The following is a 23,945-nucleotide window of genomic DNA, read 5'->3' as shown; positions in this document are numbered from 1 at the left end:
TCAACAGCAACAACAAATACAACCACTCAGGGGTATACCGTATCAAATGTAATAACTGCGAGACAAGCTATATCGGACGTACCGGTAGAAACTTCCTAACCCGATATAACGAACACATAAACGTGGTGAAGCACAATCATTTTTCCTCAATAGGACAACATGTTGCAGACTATAAACACATTTTTACAAACATCGATAACGATATGCAAATCCTAAACCTAAACTCCAAAGGCCCCCTGCTCAACATAACAGAAGAATTTTACATCACTCTAGATCAGTACACCAATCCAAATTACAACATAAGTGAAATCACAGAAAAAACTAACATCTTCAATACAGTTATCCCCGCCCTAAAAAACCCTTACCTTAAGTTAATCGATAAACAGAACACGACACGCAACAGAAAAACACCAAACACACCCAGTTCCACCCCTACCCCCACAACAACTCTCCCTACCCCTCCTTCTCTCCCCCTCACAGCAGCTAGTATGAGCCCAAGAAGAACACGAAGTAGTACATTACAGGCTCGCACGTCAAACACAACTCGGCTACACCAACAACAGTATGTACATATTCCAATTCACACACATAACCCTTAGACATTCCTCCAACACGATATAACTAAATCTTATCTTTCACAGATAAACATAACGTCATTGCACAGCTATAAATGGGAAAGGAGCCACTACTTTGAACCCAATGTCATCCAAATTTACAGACGCCACACGACAACATGAATTGGTTCCAATAAAAGGGCAACACACACAGCAGAGCTGAACATATTTTAGTTGAATTTCATCCATACATTTGGCACCTTTTAAAAATTGAAAGTGTTTTATCCCACATATACACAGGAAGACAGAACTTTTTACCCATGCAATTTTACAAACTCCAAGAATAGCAGCTAAAGCGTACAACTGTAAATAAGACTTAAATACGGAAGTTAGTCGATGTATTGACCAACAAGCAAGAACGAATGTTCATATGCATGAAGTGTTTTTATATATTGTATTTATCTTGTACATATATGTATATATATGTGTTAGTTTAAGTAAAGACATATTTTATACACTAATTTTAAGACCTTCAACATAATGTTTTAGACATACAGTTGCAATATGTACAGAATGACATATACGCCAGTTCACACTAAGACGTGCCCCATTTGTATGTGACTAAATGTACATCATCATTCTTTTAACAACACAATCTTAATCAAAGCTTCATTATATAAATGTGTGTATGGTTCAGCTGAAGATGACCTTGTATATGAGGTCGAAACCAGTCCTGTAGTTTAATATATGCAATAAATAAGTATTGATTGGTGGAAATCCTCTTCTATTTTTAATAATACCAGAAGTCGCTCCATATTAGATTTACCTTCATTTAGATTAAGCAAGTATATAAATAGCCACTGATATTTGTAATAAGTTTTTTAATAAACTTCCAAATATTTTTGTGGAAGCATCAATAAGTAAATTTAAAACTGCTCTTAAAACATGGATAACATTAAAGGTTTTTTTATGATATACATGATTTCTTTAATTCAGATTTTGGTGATCTTAAAATAGTGTTTATGTGAAATGATTATTTTGTACATGTGAACTTAATGACGAAGTCTATTGTAACTATGCTACGTAATGACTAATAAAGAATCTTGAAAATGATTAACGAATGATTTGTACATAATCAAAGTGGATGTATGTCGGTTATTTTAAGTGGTGTTTGATTGCGTATGAAAGTGCAAAGAAACTAATCTCAAGAGTGATTTCAAATCCTAGTAGTAGACAATTTTGGATATCAAAATCTGTACTAATCTGAGAGTACACTACATCCTCATCGCAGGAGCCTATAAATGTGTTCTTAAAACACATTTCATTATTATGATTGCTATTAGAGGCGTAGATTTTATGGTATTTTTCCTCTAATGTATTTACAATGAGAACTCAGGGACAGTGATTATTGGTGGTGCGGTTGTGTCGTGGAAAATTGCGAGGGATGAATTATAAATGTGTTTGAAAATGAGTGAGTATTACTCCGTAGACTCACAATCTGCCATTGGTGAATTAATTGCGGCTTAAAATCTTCCGTAAAAGCTGATATAATTAGTACTTATGATGCAAATGGGGATTTATGAAAATATGTTTTGAATTGGTTACCCCTTCCTTCTACATTCCTATTATGTGTCCTATTATTCAAGCTACTACCTAAAGCATCAAAACTTTACAACAAAATTTCCATTTCCTTAATAGTCTCCATTCTTTGCATACAAACAGCTTCTCTTATTCTATCGGGATAGTGCTTACCCATAAGTCTTAACTATATCAGCCTCAGGTCCAATGCATGAGCCAAAAAATATTCTGTCATTCTAACACCCTCGTTAGAATTATACCTGCCAAACATATATCTCTCTCTCTCTCTCTCTCTCTCTGAACACCTTCACTCCAAAATTTAGCCATGAATTTCTCCTTAAATTCAGTTAGACTAGAAATCGAGCTTCTATATCCCTGAAACCAAGACTTAGTCTCTCCTACGAAAGCATTACCTAAGATCTCCAATACAGTTTCCCAGCTAATAATATTGTCTCTTAATTGAACAGCAAATTTCTTCTCTACTACTATAATAAATTCCATCGGATTGAATTCTTTCCCAGAAAACTTAGGTATATCATGATCTCTAGTGATTAAACCATTATTTACAATTATTTCACGTACGTTTCTACTATCACGTACTTCTTGCTGGAGTACTCTCTGGCAATTCAGAAATTTTTCTTCCACAGTTTCCTCAGCCTTTTCTTGAATTTTTCTTAATTCCTCCTGCAACTTTTCTTCCGATTCTCTCACCTTCTGTGGTGATTTCTGCTCACTCCCTATAGAGCGTTCCAACCTTAAATTGCAGTACAGCAGTAATGGGATAATTCCGTCTCTTTCCTTCTCCCATGTTTTGCGGGTAGCACTGTTCTACTCTAATGCAGCGGGTTTGCCAAATATCCGTGAATTAGAATGTTATCAATTAAAATGGGTGAATATCGTGTTATGTACAGAATTTCAAGGCGCATTTGATGCCGTTAACAAAAAAATGTAAAAAAAATCATTTAGTGTGAAAATGGTAATATAATGGAAAGTTTCGCCAAATGCAAAATCTTCATTGCATAGAACTTATCATGCCATAACTCCTATTTTATATTCATTATTTTCCTAATTTCTTCACTGCTGGTAAAGAAACATTTCAGCTCGATGTAGATAAATTTATTTTTAAATTTAAATGATAATAAAATGCAGTATATGCGTTTATTTTCAGTCATGTTCAGTGAATTTTATGTGTAGGCACGAAAAAGTCGGTCGCTGGCCAGCGTCTTTCCTATTGAATTTGCATGGGGGGGGTCAAAGCGAGGCAAATGGTCTTCAGATATGAAAGTTATTTTTAAAACAACCCTAAGTTTCTATCTTGCTTAGTTATTAATTTGTGACAGGAAAAATATTTCCTTGAATTTTGGTTTCGCGCGTGACTCGGCTGCCTGTCTGGCTGGCTGGCTGAAGTACCGGTAATGATCTCCCAAACATGCACTTTTAACATTTCCAGACAGTCGCATGCAGTGCAGTGCTCATTTCGTCAGTAGTATGTATAATAGTGATTAAATACATATCAGTGACATATGTACAATTCTTGAGGGAAAGTGTATTTCGTGTGTATGGTTCGTGCTCGTGCGTGGAATTTAATTTCGAAGAAAATGTGCAGAAGGATCATGGCGTGGTTAAAGCAAAGCAAATGCTCTTCGAATATGGAAGTTATTTTTAAAGCATACCTCAAGTCAGTTATTTTTAAAGCATACCTCAAGTCCCTATCTCGTTATCTCTTAATTTATGACAGAGAACGTCTCGTTTGTTTACGTTTCACGAGTGACTCGGCTGGCTGAGCTTTTAAATATACTGGCAGCCGTGTGCAGTGGTGTTCATTTAATCAATGTTATAAGATTGATTAAATAAAGATCAGTGATATATATAATATTTAATGGCGTGTGGCCTCCGAAGAGACCGAGTGCAGGTCTTTCCAGTGTTGACGCCGCATAGGCGACCTGCGCTTCTATAAGAATGGGGCCCTTACCTGTGATGAATTCTAATGCTGAAGATAGCACACACACACCCAGCCCCCGAGCCATTGGATTTAACCAATGAAGGTTAAAATCCCCGACCCGGCCAGGAATCGAACCCGGGGCCTTCTGGACCAAAGGCCAGCACGCTAACCATTTAGCCATGGAGCCGGACAAGATCAGTGATAAATGTATAGTTCTTGAGGACAAGTGGATTGTGTTTGTGTAGTATGTGTAATTCAGTTCGTGCTCATATGTATAGTTCTTAGTTCGAAGAAAAAGTGCAGAAGGATGTATAATGGATCGTCAAATTAAAAAGAAACGTTCCGTAGGTAAACTCGGGGGGGAAAAGAACACAATTTTATAATGAGTGTCCTGGATTATTTTTTAAAGACTATGAATATGAGCAGCGCAATCAGTGAAACAGCTAAAGCTACAGGTTGTTCCGAAAGAACGATCTATGCTATAAGGAAGGAACACACACATGGTCCTTTGCAAACTGTCATTAAAGAAAAAGAGGACAGAAAAATTAAATATGATGAAATTCTGCGAAGTGGAGTGCATCGGGTGGTTCATTCTCTTTTACTGTATTTGCTAACATACCACCGACATTGAACGTGATTTTGAGTCGCGTAAATGGAGAAGATTCTTTGCTTCTTTGCCACGATTTTCCAAAACTACGTTGTATCGCTTCTTACGTGATATAGGCTTCCGTTATTTAAGACGGGGTAATAAAGCAGCTTTCACTGAAATCGATGAAATTATTAATTGGAGGCATATATCTCAGGGAGATAAAACGTTTGAGTGTACAAAATAAAGTTATAATTTACACAGATGAATCGTGGGTAAATATTGGGCAGACAGTGACAAAAGAATGGAAGGATACGACAGTGAAAAGTGCACGGCAGGACGCCATTGAAGGGGTGAGTTCGAGACTTAGGCCACCGAAAAGCCGAGGACCGTGATCTGCCTTAGTCCACGCGGGTAATGAACATGGTTTTGTTCCAAATGCTGAACTAAAATGTTTATGCCATAAAAGCATAAGACAATTGGGCAAATTACGTGAATGAATTAAAGAAAAATGAAAGAGTTTTGTGGAAAGCAGACGAATTACAGGACGATGTCGACGATGAAAAGTTTTTAATACGACTTCATCGTCCGGATCATCCTCAAGTTCACCTCCCGAACCCGTTTCATCCAAACCGAGAACATCAGGCCTTGCAGAAATGTTAGACGGTGTACGTCCAAAGTGTGAGAGCAACGCCAGTGATTAAGGTATGTTGTATTTATTTTACCATCCTACAAATATTAATTTATGAATGAATGAACTTCAAATTACAAAATTACGAACGAAAAATGTGGAACTGTGACGCCCTGTTTGAGTCACACTTGATCGTGATCTTCACGTGTCTATTTCGCAACAGCGCGCTCCATCTACGCTGTACTGCAATTTAAGGTTGGAACGCTCTATAGATCACCTACTTCTCCAAGTTTTGTTTCCACATGTTCTACCCTACTAATACATTTCCTAGTTTCTTGCCCCACTGTATTGGTTATCTTTTCAAACGTTTCTTTCACAAATTGATTTCCCCCTTTTTAGACTCTATCTTGGCGCCTAATTCATCAATCTTATGCCCTTGTTTGATGCATGTCCCACTAACTTGCTCGATTTCAGTATGGAGATTGCTCCGACCCAATTCCATCTCATCTGATGTCACTACACTCCCTGTTTACCTTACATTCTAACTTATTAATTTGCTTACTTATTTCCTTATGATCTATCTTATTGCTAACTTCATCAATCTTCTTATTGATACTATTAACCTGAGCTTCAATTTTCTCACTCATAGCATTATTCTGAGATTCAATTTTCTCACTAATGACATTATTCTGCTCAGCCATTTTGGACATCAGCAAATTAAATAAACGAAGGTCAATATCCCCTTTACTTTGATCTTGCATGACAGCGTTTTCATCAGTTTCTGCTATTTTCTGGCTTTCACCAGGTCCCACCTTAGTCAACAACTTCCTATTCATGTTACCACCTTGGATTTCCTTTTTAGACTTGTTGGTGATAATCAGCAGATGCAAGAACACGAAAACAAAACAATCGAAGTACATCTAACGATACATACCATCTCACTCGAAAGCGAGAAATCGGTGAAAATCAGTCTAGCCAACCCCGTATATCGGTGTCTAGCTCCGGGTAGGTACCTAGTACTTGCGCGGAGATGGTTGCACTCAAGCCAAAGTACCAGCTGATTTACATCCCCAGGTAGTTTACCTCCTGCATAGTTGCCAGCCAGTTTACCAGCAGATGATCGAACCAGCTCTAAGAAGGAGGTGCAAGTTTCTGTCGTGATCAGCTGGTGGGACGGCACGCGCACCTTCTACAGTACAGCGTACATCATTAAGTCAGTGGTAACAGTAGGCTACAATGTTAAGTTTACGTCGGCATGTTGTGAATGGTCAATCAGATAAAGTGGCCGCAAACTTCCAAGTTAACGTGAATTTTAAGGTTATGTTATGGTTGAATTGTGAACGAGTCTTTAGCTGTAGGCTAAGTAATTTATTTCCTCGCTCTCTTTTATTCTCGTTTTAGTGTCTGCTGTCAGTAATTGTATGTTCAACCTTTATTGTCCTTTTAAATTCAGAAATACTGCCTCTCAATGACAGTAGCCAGTAAAACTAAGAATACGTTCATAAGTTTGTTAAATAATAGTGTAGTATGCCCACATGTACAGTTTATAGCTCTTTATAGCCCAGAAGTCATGTGTTCACTGCACAAAATTTGAGGTCGTATAGTGTGTGGCTACTCCAACCACTACTTTTATACCTTCATCTCCTTCACACAATATACATAACATTTGTTTGAGCGCCAGTTGCTTTTTAAGAAAAAACAACAAAATTTGGTAGAGCATACCTCTTACATCAATTATCTCAAAGCGTGAGGTGATAAACTCACACATCTGGCAATATACAGGGATATGGATCAGGACAATATTAGATTACGGTTGCATTTCCACAATTGAGGATTGTACCTGGAACTAGAATCACTTATTATAATCAAAATAAAACTGAGTTTATGACTATAATTTACGTCACAATGAACAAGCATTGATGTATTTTAATTTAACAAAAAAATATACATTTAAAAAGAAAATTTCATCTAAACAAAGAAAGCTATTGGCATGAACTTGAAGTGAAATGTGATATCGCCGCTGATTACATTCTTCATGTTATGAATGCATAACATGTCTGATGCTTTAATTACCTGATGTCTGCATATACCGCTGATGAACTTGAAATTCCTGGAAAAACCTATGAGCTGAAGTTGGGAGCCGTCTGCTGTTATCTTCTTATGTAACAAGGAGTTGACCTACATACCATGTACGCGTGTAGGAAGCTCCAATGTAATTACGTCCACTCAGTAGATCGTAAGAAATCGGAAAATATTATTGAAACACCTTGTGAAGTCCATCCTCACAAGTAAATGATGTTTCACTATCAGCATAGTACCACTCTACTCGTATCCAACTACCACTTGTAGACCTCCTCGATGATTCCAAAACCTCTTCAAATAAAACTCTTAGCTCTGACCACTACTGTAAAACCACTGACAATCACTCTTCCTTCACTTCTTCCATTTGATTCATATGATCTGGTACCTCTCACCACTGTTGCATCGACGTATATAACCTCGTGATGACCACTCGTCTCCCTACTCACGGGTCATCCCTTCCACCTCAACATACAGTAGCTTGCGAATACAGACACTTGGACACAATCACGTGCCCACGCACTGATGTCATCAGTCATGTGTCGTATAAGCGTGCCCAAGCGGATTACAGATGACTATGCTGCATGCGTCACCGGGAAACCTACTTGCACATTACATTCTCAGTTAAACTTAGCCTCTATTGCAAAATACTCTGCCAGCTCATCTGGCCAGAGTTACAAGCCACAGCATGACTATTTGAAACCAACAAATCTCACTTATTAATATAAAGAATAATTACAAACAAAATTCACTTAACCTATGATTAAATACAACAATATGCGTGATACCTAATTATTATAGTCTAAATGATGAGAAACAGAATATAAAATCTCATGAATCGGGTTATTAATAATAATAATAATAATAAATACTGAAAGGGATCTGTAACCCTGCTGTACGGTTACAATTGGGCGCCCTTTTCTTTTGGCTGCAAAAGTGGTGGCGGTGGGGATAAATGAGGGGTTTGTTAAAGAATAGTGTAGAATGTCTACATGTACAATTTATAGCTCTTTATAGCCCAGAATTCATGTGTGTTCGCTGCACAGAATTTGAGGTTATTGAATGTCGGACCCCCTCTTATTTTGGCTATAAAAGGGGGGTCTAATATGCAAGTAAATCCAGTGAAGTCCTGAATTTGGTAAGCCAGTGAAGAGTCACGTGAATATTATTTCTATATTTGAGAACCCAGTGATTATGATAATGTGCAGTGTACTGGAAATAATTATTTTTAGAACTGCCCATCCATGTATCACTGGTAGCTGAACTCTACTACCTCAAAAAAAAGTGAAACACCTGATATAAAAATAACCTGTTTAAGGTAGCAAATTTTTTTATTTTGAAAGCATCATTGCAGAATGAAAGGAGGTAGGAATCTTTTCCATACCTATTCCTGAGGCAACACTGCGCAAAACATTTTTGATGTAAGAAGATAATTTTGTTAAAAGAAGCGGAATCTGACATTTTCTGATTACCATAATTATTAATTTAAATGACTTTAGTTTACAGAAATGTACTGGAAACTTTTTAGATGTGAATTAAGGGATCAATAGGAGGTATTGTCGTTGCATAAATTTCATTGTGATTTCATATTGGCAATTTACAATGGAATAGAAAAATGGTGATATTTGTCCACATAGTCAATGCAACTACTTTTTTTTTTTTTTTCAATTTTAAAACTCAAAAACATTACATTATTAGGACATTTCGGCCTCGTTGGACCTTCTTGACTAAGTGGATAATTATATCACCATTTTTCTCTATTCCAAGGTTGCATCCCAGGTTGCGATTACCACCAGGAGTCTTCTGGGCATATCCGTGATCAAGACCTGCGGTACATTTGTCCAGTCTTGCACTGCCACCTTTAATTCTCCCAGATCGTTGAAAAATCGTCATTGGAGGCGACGATCAATCTTGTCCCACACATGCTGTGTAGGGTTGAGGTCTGAACTGGCTGGCCAGAGCAGAGAGGGAATCCTGACCACCCAAAGGAACTCAGTGACACACTGAGCAGCATGGGGTCATGTGTAAGCATGAAGTTCTCGTCAAAAGCGAGTGCAAAAGGCATTATGTGATGAGAATCTCAACATATATTAGAGTGCCACGAGGGAGCTGTTCTCAATAAATAAAAGGTAGATATGGTAGTTATGCCTGCCCAAACATAATCTCGGCACCTCTTCCGAGCAGTGTAATCTTGATGAAGGTACAGGGTCGAAGTGTTCTCGTGCCCTTCGCCGCACCTTACATCGTCCGTCAGGTGACCTCGGGTTGATTCTGGACTCGTCACTGTGGAGTGTGTCTCCCCACCGAGCCTCAGTCTAATGTTCATGTAACTGCGGGAAATGAAGACCGTCTCTCCAGTGTTGTAGAAGTGCTAGTCGTCTTGACTTTTTTCTGGAGGCTAAAGTTGACCACGGTGCTGCCTCTTGACTCTTGTCCACAGCTATGTTGTGAATCCGCATCAGACTACTCTGATACTCGGCCGCTGTTAGACTCTATTTTTCAACTCCGATAATCTCAATGCAATCTTACAAGGCAGAAGTGCATCTACAACAGTCTGAACTTTTTTTTTTTGCTGTATGATTAATCTGAAAATGTTTCACAGCCCAGTGAATGCTTGTAGCAGATTTCAGAAACATTTGTCAACGAAGGCATGGAAAACTTTCTTCAGTGTCTCCCAGAGATCAGCAGTGGTATTGTGTTATCTTAGGATCTGCCATTTTATAAGCACCGCTCTGGTGTGCACTTGCAGTAGTCACCTGGCCATGGTACACATCCTTATGGAGTGCTCGCACCAGACCAATCTGTGCTGTAGTCTAAAACACGTTCTGCGATGCGATGAGCAATCGGTCTGTATCCGTTTTGAGCGATATTGGCCTATTTAATCATTTTTGAAACAAGTTTTATTGTCATTCTTTGTTCAATAACTTTTTATTGTGAATTGTGCTTTTATGGCATGACTTTAAAAAAGTTTAATAGCTTTGAAACTGAATAATATACATGATTTTAGTTGAAAGTCAGTGCCTTATTTTATTATTTACATTTTTTACACCCACATTGGAGCACTTAAAAATCAAAACATTTGAGTTAATTCTTTTTTTCTTCTCCCAGAACTTTCTCATCTTCTCCGACCTGGAAGCCCTTTGTGTGTCCGATATTAGTATGTTGTTTCCGTTCAACTGTTTTTAGTTTGAGACTTATGCTTTTGTTCTTAAAAAATCCTCTTTTCTGTCTTTAATTTGTTGCCGAGTTGTACCAATTCTTCCAAATCATCCTGAACTTCTTTGAACCATTTATTATTGATTTTATTTTTCAAAAAGTAATCAAATAGTTGTTTCAATATCCTGATGTCTGGTAATCTTGATGGGTGACAGAAAAAGGAAATTCTTCTTTTACGCATTGTGGATATTATTCACATTCACGATAGACAATGTTGTTAGGCAACAATCTCCAATGTCCATCAACTTGTGTTTTTTATTAATAATTGTTCTAAGAATTCTTCTACCAGTTTTCTGTAATTTGTCTGTTGTAGATTTTGCATTTAATTTGAATAAAGATTCACTAGCATACGTTACCTCTGGTTTAACTATGGAATTATAGTGTTTCAGCTTAGCGTTTACCAAAAGAGATTTGTTTATAGGTTGGCCAGGTAAGTCTTCGTGCTTGTTTAAATTTAGTTCTTCTGTGTTCTATTGCTTCTTTTTCATTTGTGTTCCATGTTATTATTTCCCCAAGATATTGGAATTTCTGAACAATTTTAATCTCTTCATTACTGTTCAGTTGAATAACTGGTAAATCAACTTTAAAAGTTGGCATCATTTCTGTTTTTTCAAATGAAATTTGTAATCCTATTTTTTTGCTATAATTTCTAGTTGTTCAATTTGAAATCTAGCCTCTTCTATTGTATTTGCAAGTAATGCTCAATCGTCCACAAAAGCAAGGCAGTTGAGTTTAATATTTCTACTGATCTTGATAGTTGGTTAGCATTTCTTGTTCCATTCACGCATAACCTTCTCCAATGCACAATTAAATAACAATGGTGAAAGTCAGTCTCCTTCTCAAAGTCCAGTTCTTATAGTGAATGGTTCTGACAATTCACCTCTAAATTGAACTTCTGCCTTCATATTTTTAAAAGTCATACTAATGAGGTTAACAAGTTTTTGGTGTAAGCCAAATTCTTTAAGGCTTTTTAATAATGTTACACGATGAATACTGTCTTATACTTTTTTTAAATCTACAAATGTGATGACTGGACCCTTACTTCGAACTCTTTGGTGTTTCATTATCCATTTTAAACTAATGATTTGATCTAGACAGCTTCTACCTGATCATAATCTTCCCTGATATTCTCCAAGTTCTTGGTCGAATTGTTCTTGGATTCTTGTGTATATGATCTTGGATAAAATCTTGTATGTAATATCAAGCAAGGATAACCCCGATAATTATTTGGATCGGAGCGATCACCTTTCTTATGCAGCGGGTGGATTATCGCTGTATTCCATTCCTCGGGAAGCTTCTCCGTGTTCCAAATTCAATGATGTATTTATGTAGGTTTTGAATAGTCTGATCATTAGCATTGTTCCATATTTCTGCTACTATTTGATTCTCTCCTGCTGCTTTGTAGTTTTTAAGTGCATTAATTGCCGTTTTAAGTTCATTGTAAACTGGTGGAGTTTAATTTTTTGGGTTAGGGTCAAATTCTAAATGTTCCACAGGGTCCTCACAATTAAGTAACTCTTTAAAGTATTCTGCAAGGATGTTGGCATTATCTTGATTATTATGTGCCATTTTTCATTTTTATGTCTTAACATACGTGTAGGAGGGGTAAACTTAGATTGATATTGCTTGAATGTTTTGTAATAGTCTCGTTTTATGCTGATTAAATGTTTCCTCTAGAGTGCTAAGCATTTCCTTTGGATAATTTCTTTTAATTGTCCTAATTTCTTTAGCTGTTTGTCTTCTGGCATGAATTAGTTCTTCTCGAGATTTTTCTGTTTTCCTCTGTTGATCATTTAACCCTCTTGGAGCCAAGAGCCGATCTAGTCGGCCGCTCCCCATCAGCTGGAAGAGGCCAGAGCTCCGTCTCCACTCTACTACTGTAAAGTGCCAGGCCGTTTTCAGTGGAAATACATGTATTTTAAAATTCGCGTATATCTACCGCTATATAGCAAATGCCGGCATGAAATTTTCTACATACCGACTACGTAGAATAAGAAACTAGTCTGGAGTGATATAAAGAGTCAGACGTTTTATTGTTGATTTATAGTTGTCGAAAACGTTTACTTTTAGGAAGAGAAAAATATTTTCGCACTTTCTCTCTCAATATCTACTTTGAAAAAATAATTTACGATACAGAAGAATATACGTAATTATGTATAATGTATTTCTAAATACAATTCTATAGAATAACTAATTTGAACGAGAAAAATAAAAACGTAAAAAATAAAAATTCAACATGTCGCTAGTAAAAACAAGACAATTTTACTTACCGATAAAATTTGCATGTATGTATCGATGTTTGGCAAATACTGACAGCAAATGTTCTACGTGCGGACAACACAGTATTAAAATAATTCTGAATTATTAAATAAGTAAAAAATAGTTGATATTATAGTTTTTGTTTTCAGAAAAAAACAGTTTCTCGTTTTCGGTTGTAGTATATATTATAAAAATAATTTTACAATACAACATAATTTACGAAATTAAGAAATGTATGGCACTAAAGTCGTGATTGCTTTGACCTACCAAGCGACCGCTGCTCAGTTCGGTACCTGCAGTTTACGAGGTGAATCATGGTCAGTGAGACAGATCCTCTCAGTAATTATTCTTGGTTTTTCAGACCGGTGTCCTCTCACCCTCAGATATCTCCTCAATTGCAATCACTTAGGGTCACTTAGATTGGTTGAACCTCGAACCAACCCTGAGGACGAGGCGAAAATTCTTGACCTGGGCGGGAATCGAACCCATGACCTCCGGGTGAGAGGCAGGCACGCTACACTTGCCCGCGGAGACCGGCATTTAGGTAATGATAGAGGACTATATGTGACTATAAGGTTTAGTAGAGAGTAAGTGAAAAGTAAATTGAAGTGTGATATGGGCGGAGAATCAGCCGGTAGGGCATGTTTAGGTCCAAGAACTTCCTTGAAGGAGACAGGAGGTTGAGGAATGTTGTCGGGTTCATTGGGACAAATTTCCACAATGTTCTCTAGAGACATCATCATCATCATATTCGTTATCACTAGTTTCATCTACCACCATATTCAGAGTAGCTTTAGTGCTGTTAGACACAATTAAACGTCTCTTCTTTAGCTGCAGTGATTCCGCGGACGTGTACGGTATAATTTCGTCGCTACTCTCTGAACTAAATTCCCTATCGCTATCCGATAAATCAGCGTTAACTTCGCACTGTTCTAAATACTGCATTAATTTGTCATCAATACCTGCTGAAAAATTATCACGTGAATAACGTGCCATTTTCCTGTCACAAATCCACTCACTGCAAGGGGCAATCTCTTACTGACCGGTTAGCGGTATTTGTAAACACAGGAAACCACTTTTGTGAAAGGTATAACACCCTCTTAGAACTGCCAAAGCAAGGCCAGGCACACAATAACGTGTAGCCCCTTTACTACAGGTTGTAACAGAAGTATGCACTTCACTATACGTTGCCTCCTGGCAACTTCCGACTGGATTGTTAACGGCCGACCAGATCGGCTCTGGCAATTTAAAGGGCGGATGCTCGCACTACCGCCTGGCACCAAGAGAGTTAACCATGCCTTGTGCCTTGCTTGAATTGCTGTCACATTCCCCGTTCCGCCACGCATGTTTCTTTCCCCTTTTAATTGGAGCGATTTCTTCAGCTATGGTTTTAAGTTTGATCATTGTCTCTAATTTGTCATTTAAAGGTGTTTTGGATATCTCTAAATATATTTTATTATTTATTAAGTAACTGGATCATAATTTCTCCTTGCTTTGAGATGATTAAGTTTTTATATGCTCATTAGGGATCTTCGATAATATGTAATCAAGTTCTTCCCAAAAGTTTTCAACTCCTTCTCTATGTTTGTAATTTGTTGGTGCATGGACAGTTATTAAAGTATACATTTTATTCTCTACTTTAACTGTTAGAAGTGCCATCCTTGAAGAATTTGAAGAAAAATCTTTGAGTCTATTATGCTACTATGAACAAGAAAACCTACACCAAATTGGGGGACATTCTTCATTACTCTTTGTCCTGGAGGTCCTTTGTAGAGATGATAACCTCCTGGTTCAATTGGGTCCTGGTCTGTGTTCCTATGTTCTTGTAAAGCCATTATTAAAATCCTAAGTTAGTCCATCACATCAGTTAAATGTTTCAACTTGTCCACCTTACTTAGTGAATTAATGTTTAATGCTGCAAAATATGAAAATTTGCCTGATTTGTTGAACTTCAGTCTCTTCTTACATTGTTGGGTTTGTCCACTGTCTGTCAGCTGTTGATTGTTGGGCTTCCAGGCGCTCCAACTCCCTTAGGTCTTCTACTTGACACTCCACCGATTCTGAGTGGCGTCTTTGTGAGGATCCTTGTTGTTGTTTGTCCACACCGGTGGATTTATTCAGTAGAAGACTCATCATTGATTGATCTTTCGATCGAAACATTTCTGACCGAGGTCAGGTTTTACAATTCCAGATGTGATCTGGAAAGGTGATTAATGAAGTATGAATTAGTGATAGATGAAACGCTAAAAGTTCATCCTAGTTCAGGACTGGGAGTAGGCATTTCCTCCATACCCCTCAAATGTTATGGTTTTATCATTTTTTAGAAAATATGGTATTGCAAATTAGGTCCACTTTAAAAAAAAATTAAAGCCATTTGTCGTTTAACTCCTTCGCTGTGCTATTTTTCAACAGAACACTTACCGAAAAATGTAATTTTTTTCGTATTTTCCAAATGAAATAAAACTTAATTTTTTTAAAGGTTAGTGACATTCAACACCATTGCACCATTTTTAACTCAACTTTGGTAAACTAGCAGTGACATTTGACCTTGAAACACACATTACCGTGATGCATCTCCGAACATGGAACTGGACACATTGCAGGCTATCCCGGGCAATTCTTACCAAAAAAAAATACTGTGTTTTCTCTTGTACAGTCTCTTTCCTGTCTCTGAACATTTTGCTGGTAATATGGAACAAATAACACAATTAGGTTTGTGACTCTTGTCCTGCTGCTTCCAAAGAAAGTGCCTCTTCGCCAGGCACGCTTGAGGTATGTAATCAGAATGTCTTCCTCGTTTCGCTGGCGGACTGCGCTGATACTCTCGTAGAAATCCCTTTATGACAGAATTTCTGAAGTCAGGTGCACTAATGGCCCTTTCTTGAAGCTTATTGTACAATATTCTTCCATTCATTAGTGCAGTTTCAATGTCACCACTAATATCCCGCCATTTTGATACAAAATGAAGATCTTCCTCGTTGGCACTTTCTTCTGAACAATCACTATGCACATCATCACTTGTTTCATTGTCCAAATTTATTGAACAGCCTGAATCAGAATCGGCCAGTAAAAGATTGAAGATGTCTTCACTGTCATTACTAATGTTATTCCGCGCGCTCATAGCTGCTGAGTGAAGCCTGCTATCGGCCAGACAGCTGAGAGGAATGCGGGTGGGTGAAAGATAACAAATAAACATAGGTCCAGTATTGGCGGCAACATTTTCAAACAATGCTTAGTACATAGTCAATACGTGACTATAGACGTTTGTATTATTAAATGCGCCTTTATTAAAGAAGCGCGCGGAAACTATAGCAGGAACGTACCAAGTCGACAAAAGTCGATTACCGCAGCGAATGCTATAAGGAAGTAAGTCGACAAAAGTCGACCTCCGCAGCGAAAGAGTTAAAAATGTATCCGCTGACGAGGATTTTTTAATGTTACCATTTCCTTTCATTTAATCTTTTACCATTAGGGGCTGATGCCCTCTATGTTATGCCCCTCTGAAGAACAATTGTCATCAAAACCTCTGCTACATAGGGGTAACTACTGGTATTATTCACCAGTGCTACTGCTTTTGCTGAGTCCATTTGAGTGAGGGCCAGTTCTACCACCTACTGGTAAAGTAGCGCGTAATTTGCCCTCCACGTAAAAGGATGTTAATAATAATACAATACCAATATATATGGTCCGTTATTGGACATTATAAATTTTCCAGCTAACTCATTCTTGGTTGCCAGCGTTTCGCCCTCGTGTGCTAGGGTGGGCTCATCAGTTGGTACCTAGCACACCTACCAATACGCTGGCTAGTGCATACCGTGGAGGCCACTGCGTAGGCCACTGAAGCCACCGGCAGTGCCAAGCCACTAAGAGACTTTGTCTCATTATCAAAAATATGCTTGCTTGGCCATCAGATGATATATATGGGAATCAATATCTATATCACATAAAAGGATGTTTCCGTTCGACCACTCCCAGGTAGCGCTATCGGCAGCATAAATCGTAGTTATCCGGCGCGTAATTTATCGGCCACTTCGAGGGCCCGATAAGACTACCTGCCGGGCAAGTTTTGAGAGCTGAACATTATTAGCTGTATTTCTGGTGACATACAACTTAAATTAGCTTAGTATACTGAAAAAGCATGATACTGTAACAGTGGCCGATATTGTATTGCAGGATCTTGAACATTAATGCTTCCCTTGTGCTGCAACGGTCGCACCAGCCTCTCGCATCTGTAGCTTAGTAGGGAACACATTTTGTAAGTCAAACTTTCGTAAAGAAACTTTAAAAGGATATAAAATCAAAATCTATTTGGAAATAATTTCAAATGGGTTTTAATTTTCTACTTTTTCAGTTTTCAGACACAATGTGTAACTTAATGTATGTATCCTAACTGTTTAAGTGTTCTCGTAGCGTAATGGCTAACACGTTCACGTCGTAATACTAGGTATGTAGGTTCGAGTCTTTATGACGAATCTTTTTTATTTCCATTATTAGCGTTGTGTTAATCTGTATGCCTCTTTTCATATGTTCTTTTGTTAATAACATATTGCATTGAAATATTTAATCACAATATTATGTCTACTAGGAAATTGCTTTATATGTATGCTACGGTACTTATAGAAAGTGGTGTTATGATTAATAGCACATAGGACTGTCGCCCAGGTAGCAGATTCCCTATTAGTTGTTTACATAGTCTTCATGTAAATTATTTCGAAGAAATTGGAAACTATTCCATTCCCCAATTCCTCTTCCTATGAATGTATATTTATCCCGATTAGTTCTTTACATTTACAGTACCTTCCAACTTTATCTTCATAAAGTTAAACATTAGAATGAAATGCTTTATCAATATTTGGAAGCATGTGGAATTAAACGAGGTCACAGAACTAGTTGCAAATAGACCATCGTGGAGATACTTAATCAATTCACAGAAGCCTGCAGATAGAATGCTCAAAGGCAATCAGTCCGTAAAGAAGATGTGTGTGTATATAGGCCTACGTATATGGAAGCGCGTAAAAGAAAGTTAAGAACAACGGCAGGGAACGAAAATACATTTTAAAATGTAAATTAGAAATACGATGAAAACCTGCGTACCGTCTATTACGGAGCAAGCGACTTGATCAATCTACTACGAGAATACTTTTCGAAAACGCTGCCTTACATGACAGGTTATAACGGGCGTAAGAAAATGTAATCTTGACGATTTTAATCCCAATTAGGTATTGATATTGAAGATCATAGATTAAAATCACGAAAGCTTGACATAAATCGTTGTCCATAACTCTTAAGACTCCCCTTATTAGGCTGTTTGGTGATAATCAGCAAACGCAAGCACAGGGAAATAAGACAATCGAAATGAGTTTCATGCATCTAACGATAGACAGCACCACACTCGAAAGCGAGAAGTCGCTGAAAATCAGTCTAGCCAACTTCGTATTTTGGTGTCTAGCTCCGGGTAGCTACCTAGCGCTTGCACGGAGGTGGTTGGACGCAAGTCAAAGTACCAGCCGATTTACACCTCCAGGTAGTTTACCTCCTGGGCAGCTGCCAGCCACTTTACCAGCAGATGGTTGAACCAGCCTTGAGTCATGTTGATAAGTTGTAAGTTGTTTATTGCTCTTTTGGTAATGCTTAGGTCAATCAGCATGAAAGGTACAAAGAGCGACTACAATTCTGAAATAATGGTTTTCATAATTGATGCGAAATAAGAAATGTGTTTGTCGTACAGTTATACTCTACACAATTTAGTTTCTGTTACCTCATGTACAGCCTCCATTTACGATGGATGGGAAGTACAGCCTCCATGTACGATGGATGGGAAGCTACACTAAGGACTGAACTGTTGTGAAATATTTCCCACTTTCATTTGCTTTTAACAGACGTGGAGACCATTTGACAATAGATTTAAAGAGCAGAACTCGCCAGCCTATTGGCCAGCTAGAAGTGAGCTCTTGATGCTAGCTTCTCATGCTACTTCGATCACACTAAAGATCCCAGCAAGAGTGCTCCATTGAAAATCAGAGCTTGACAAACTGGCTTATACATGTTTTTTACATTCAGAACATTAATATTTTGCTTCGAGATGGCCCTTAAACCAGTTGGTTTGCTCTTAAAACATTTGTCCCTATCAACCCTTACTGCTGTATTGTCTTGAACTCTAACAGACACATTATTTTTTCCAGAAACCATAAAATCATGTCTGGATCTGGCGATCATGATGATGAGAGCTATGTGGTGAAGCTTCGGGGGCTGCCGTGGTCGACAACTGTTGACGAGATACGTAAATTTTTTAGTAAGTATCATTGTTCAGACATTGCCGAGAAGTCTACAAATAATGAATAATATTAATGTGTCGTTTATTTCAGGTGATTGCAGCATTAAGGATGGGAAGCTTGGCATTCACATGACAATGTCACGGGAAGGCCGTCCCAGTGGTGAGGCGTATGTTGAAATGGAAACTGACGAGGACATAGAACGTGCTTGCAAGAAAGATAGGGATCACATGGGACATAGATATATTGAAGGTAATACATTTTTGTTGGTATATTCAGCAGTGTCTCTCATACTCTTGTTTAATGTTGTCTGAGAGGGTTACTAGTTCTTGAAAAGTTGAGTGGGGGGGGGGGGAGGATTATTCACAAACTCATATTTTACTGTTAAGTTTTAGGACAATACATGACAAAGGAAAGTACAACGTAATTATTAAATTACAAAGGAAACTTACAAAACTGAAGAAATAGCTAGTTTGAAGGAAAAAAATTGATGCTTGGCTGTCTTTCCTTTCTCCTCCTCCTAAGAATGCTTCCAAAATGTCCTGGTCCATTGGTTGACACTGTCATGTTAGGAGGTAGAAAGATTGCTTTCTATATCTTCATCTGGTAATAACTGTTCCGCTTCAGGATGGTATCAGGCATTGTCAAGAATCAGAAGTGCTACCCTTGGCAGGTTTTTAGATTTTAGAAACTTTTCTACCAAAGGAACAAACTCCTTATAAAACCAGTCCTTTACCCAATCGCATCATTTGACGACCCTAGCTCGTCATAGTTATCGTGGCATATGAATCAAATGACGAACTCTGCTCGCGGCGATGCATAGCTGTACATCAATCCATATAGTTCAGTCAATAACCCACAGACGCCACTTGTATGCATTCTGAGTTAAAGTTTACACATGTGGCTTTGGTTTTTTCCCTTTCCCCAGGTTCTCACACACTTCCGGAACAAGAGATAAGAGAATCTTTTTTCACATAATTTCGCTCTTGTCAGTAGCCATCATGGCGTCAAGCAGATATGCTGGTGTTGATGAAGAAGGAATACGAAAGCTAATAGTGTTTTAGAGAGTGATATTGAAGGCAGTGATGTTTGTGACGACGAAATAGACCCTGAAGTCCTTAGTTCGAGTGCTAGCGATGCGTATAATAGTTCTGATGACACGGAAAGTGAAGCAAATGACGGTGTGCCGAGTCTTTCGAAACGAGCTCGTACCTCGGCACAGACTAACTTGACTGACTGGAACTGGACAAAAAGTGACAATAAACCTGTTGTATATAAGTTTAGTGAATACAGTGGAGTTAGTGAAAATTTATTGAAAAAGTTTGATAGACAGCCACTATCTGAACTGTTTTTTGTGAATACATGAACCCGTTGTTTGACAGTATATCTGTCAAGACAAATTCATATGCAGCAAAACAGTTGAGCAATCCTGACAGAAAAAAGTTGAAAGACGATGACAAATGGTTTGAGACTACACCCTACGAAATTAGGGCATATTTTGCGTTAGTTATACTAATGTCACAAGTGCGAAAGTCAAGAATAGTTATACTGGAGTAAAAACAGGTGTATAAACACTCCTATTTTTCGTGAAACCATGAGCAGGGGAAGATTTATTATAATTTCACGATTTTTACATTTTGTTGACGAACAAGTCAGTGGTGGTGACAAACTAAGAAAGATTAGGCCTATAATACAACATTTCTGCTCCAAATTGTCAGAATTATATTTACCATCACAAGACATTGCTCTAGATGAGTCTAATGAAATTCAGAGGCCGCCTTTCATATGTCCAGTGTAATAGGTCTAAACGTTCTAGGTTTGGAATAAAAATTTACAAAATTTGTGAATCAAGTTCTGGCTACTGTCTGTCTTTCAAAATTTATGTAGGTGATGATGTAAGGGATCCAAGTCTGGCAGCGAGTACAAACGTGCTCAACATGTGTGAACCCTTGTTAGGCCGAAGACATACATTGTTTCTAGATAACTGGTATTTTTCCCCAGGTTTATTCAAAAGGCTACACGACAAGCAGATGAATGTAATTGGAACTGTTAGACAGAGCCGAAAAGACATGCCTCGCGATATCAGTAAGAAGAAACTAAAACGTGGAGAGTATGAGACGTGGGCTGCCAGCAGTATGTTGTGTGTGAAGTGGAAAGATAACAAGGATGTTTGCTTTCTCACCACTAAACACAAATCAGCTGACATGACAGGGACACAAACACCAAGGGAAGAAGTGATAAAGCCCAAGTGTGGCCTTGAATACCATAAGGGGATGGGTGGTGTTGACCTTCAGGATCAGGTTACAGCTGTTCCCCATCATGCGACACAGTGAAAGGATATAGGAAAATATTCTTTTACCTCCTAGATGTGTATTTTCAATTCCTTCACTGTGTATCACAAGATCGCTGCTAACAGAAAGACGAGCTACACGGACTTCCGAACTAGCATTGCACAGCAGCTACTAGAGACTGTTCAGTTGCCGGAGTACTCGGTTCGAGGTCGACCTTCAGCGAGCACCACCCCAACCAGATTACAAGCTAAATCATGGGCCCACTTTCCCATGCGTACTCCCCCTACAGAGAAGAAATCAAAAGTCACAAGAAGGTGCGTTGTGTGCTATAGCCGGGGTAAAAGAAGCGAAAGTTGCTGGCAGTGCAAAAAGTGTGGCGTAGCTCTTCACTTAGAAGAATGTTTTGAGGTGTACCACACCCAGCAGACGTACTAAAATAGCGGCATTGGTAAGTTTATTACTTCTTTATCATGCATGCAAATTTTCAGAAAGGAATATTTACTGGTTGGTTTTGTATAATTTTCTAAATAATAGTGTGATGTCGACGGCCGCTGAGCGGTATTTAAATGTGATTTCTCAGTGAACTCCTATGGTATTTAAATGTGAGGCGAATGGGTTAAAAATGGCTTCATTCATGCCTTTAACATTCCTTTGTCAAACAGGCAGATTGTAGGTGACAGTCCCATTAGTGGACTTTTTAACTTTTTTAAACACCTGTGGATTTTTCAGTTTGCCAATGAGTGCTGCAAGAATGTAATTCACTCCTTCTTTAACAGCCACTGGCCAGTTTTTCTTCACTGGATGCAGCATTTTCAAAGGCAGCATTCAAAAATTCAGACCAGACTCATCAAAGTTGTAAATTTGATCCTTAGATAGACCCGCCGTAGAGCTTCTTCCACCTAAAATTAATTTCATTTTTGTTCCGTATGGAATTAAAACATTATCAAAGAATATCCACAAGGAAACATTGATCAAATATCATTCAAGACTGCTGATTCAGGACTTTGTTGAACAAAGTTGAGCCAGCCAACACAAGCAGTAAATCCAGGCTGCTCTTTTGATTTTCTTGGCCATGGAGTATCCTGTAATTTTGACGATTGTGCATAGAAATTCTTCGTAAATTTTAGGACTTGCAGAACAAGTTCCTGAAATGAGTGTTCCTTTATCCCTTGCTGTGTAAACCACAAAAAAAGTGCCTCAGTTTTTTTTTATTCATCACCTTTCACACTTCACATTTAATTTATACGTATCAGTACAGATTCTTCACGCACCAAGACTCTCTCGGACCTCTTTCTTTCCCACCTTATTGTAGTAAATCTACGGCAATTTTACTAACACTTCCCCCTTTGTCCAGTCTGTGTAAGGCATCCAATTTAATTTCCATTGTCCTTAATTTTTCCCCTACCGAGCTCGATAGCTGCAGTCGCTTAATTGCGGCCAGTATTCGGGAGATAGTGGGTTTGAACCTCACTGTCGGCAGCCCTGAAGACAGTTTTCCGTGGTTTCCCATTTTCACACCAGGCAAATGCTGGGGCTGTACCTAATTAAGGCCACGGCCGCTTCCTTCCCACTCCTAGCTCCTTCCTGTCCCAATGTCGCCGTAAGACCTGTCTGTGTCGGTGCGACGTAAAGCAGGTTGCAATTTTTCCTCTTCTCGACATTTCAATCAATCAATACTGATCTGCATTTAGGGCAGTCGCCCAGGTGGCAGATTCCCTATCTGTTGCTTTCCTAGCCCTTTCCGAAATGATTTCAAAGAAATTGGAAATTTATTGAACATCTCCCTTGGTAAGTTATTCCAATCCCTAACTCCCCTTCCTATAAATGAATATTTGCCCCAGTTTGTCCTCTTGAATTCCAACTTTATCTTCATATTGTGATCTTTCCTACTTTTATAAACGCCATTCAAACCTATTCGTCTACTAATGTCATTCCACGCCATCTCTCCGCTGACAGCTCGGAACATACCACTTAGTCGAGCAGCTCTTCTTCTTTCTCTCAATTCTTCCCAACCCAAACATTGCAACATTTTTGTAACGCTACTCTTTTGTCGGAAATCACTCAGAACAAATCGAGCTGCTTTTCTTTGGATTTTTTCCAGTTCTTGAATCAGGTAATCCTGGTGAGGGTCCCATACACTGGAACCATACTCTAGTTGGGGTCTTACCAGAGACTTATATGCACTCTTCTTTACATCCTTACTACAACCCCTGAACACCCTCATAACCATGTGCAGAGATCGGTACCCTTTATTTACAATCCCATTTATGTGATTACCCTAGTGAAGATCTTTCCTTATATTAACACCTAGATACTTACAATGATCCCCAAAAGGAACTTTCACCCCATCAATGCAGTAATTAAAACTGAGAGGACTTTTCCTATTTGTGAAACTCACAACCTGACTTTTAGGCCCGTTTATCAACATACCATTGTCTGCTGTCCATCTCACAACATTTTCGAGGTCACGTTGCAGTTGCTCAAAATCTTGTAACTTATTTATCACTATAGAGAATAACATCATCCGCAAAAAGCCT

At 38.3% G+C, this 23,945-nt stretch overlaps 1 protein-coding gene across 3 annotated transcripts in view; it reads left to right on the top strand.

The window, feature by feature from the left end:
• Positions 1-23,945, top strand: part of glo (glorund) — a 159,929-nt gene that overhangs the window by 15,571 nt on the left and 120,413 nt on the right. For all 3 annotated transcript variants that reach the window (XM_067136772.2, XM_067136774.2, XM_067136773.2), the window contains exons 2-3: positions 19,028-19,137; positions 19,211-19,369. In XM_067136772.2, coding sequence (XP_066992873.1) covers positions 19,041-19,137; positions 19,211-19,369 — 256 coding nt within the window. In that variant the 5' untranslated portion in view covers positions 19,028-19,040. The remainder of the gene's footprint in view (positions 1-19,027; positions 19,138-19,210; positions 19,370-23,945) is intronic.

The sequence above is a fragment of the Anabrus simplex genome, chromosome 1 (assembly GCF_040414725.1).
Source record: "Anabrus simplex isolate iqAnaSimp1 chromosome 1, ASM4041472v1, whole genome shotgun sequence".
NCBI classification, from domain to species: Eukaryota; Metazoa; Arthropoda; class Insecta; order Orthoptera; family Tettigoniidae; genus Anabrus; species Anabrus simplex.
This window is presented reverse-complemented; position numbering and strand designations above follow the sequence as displayed.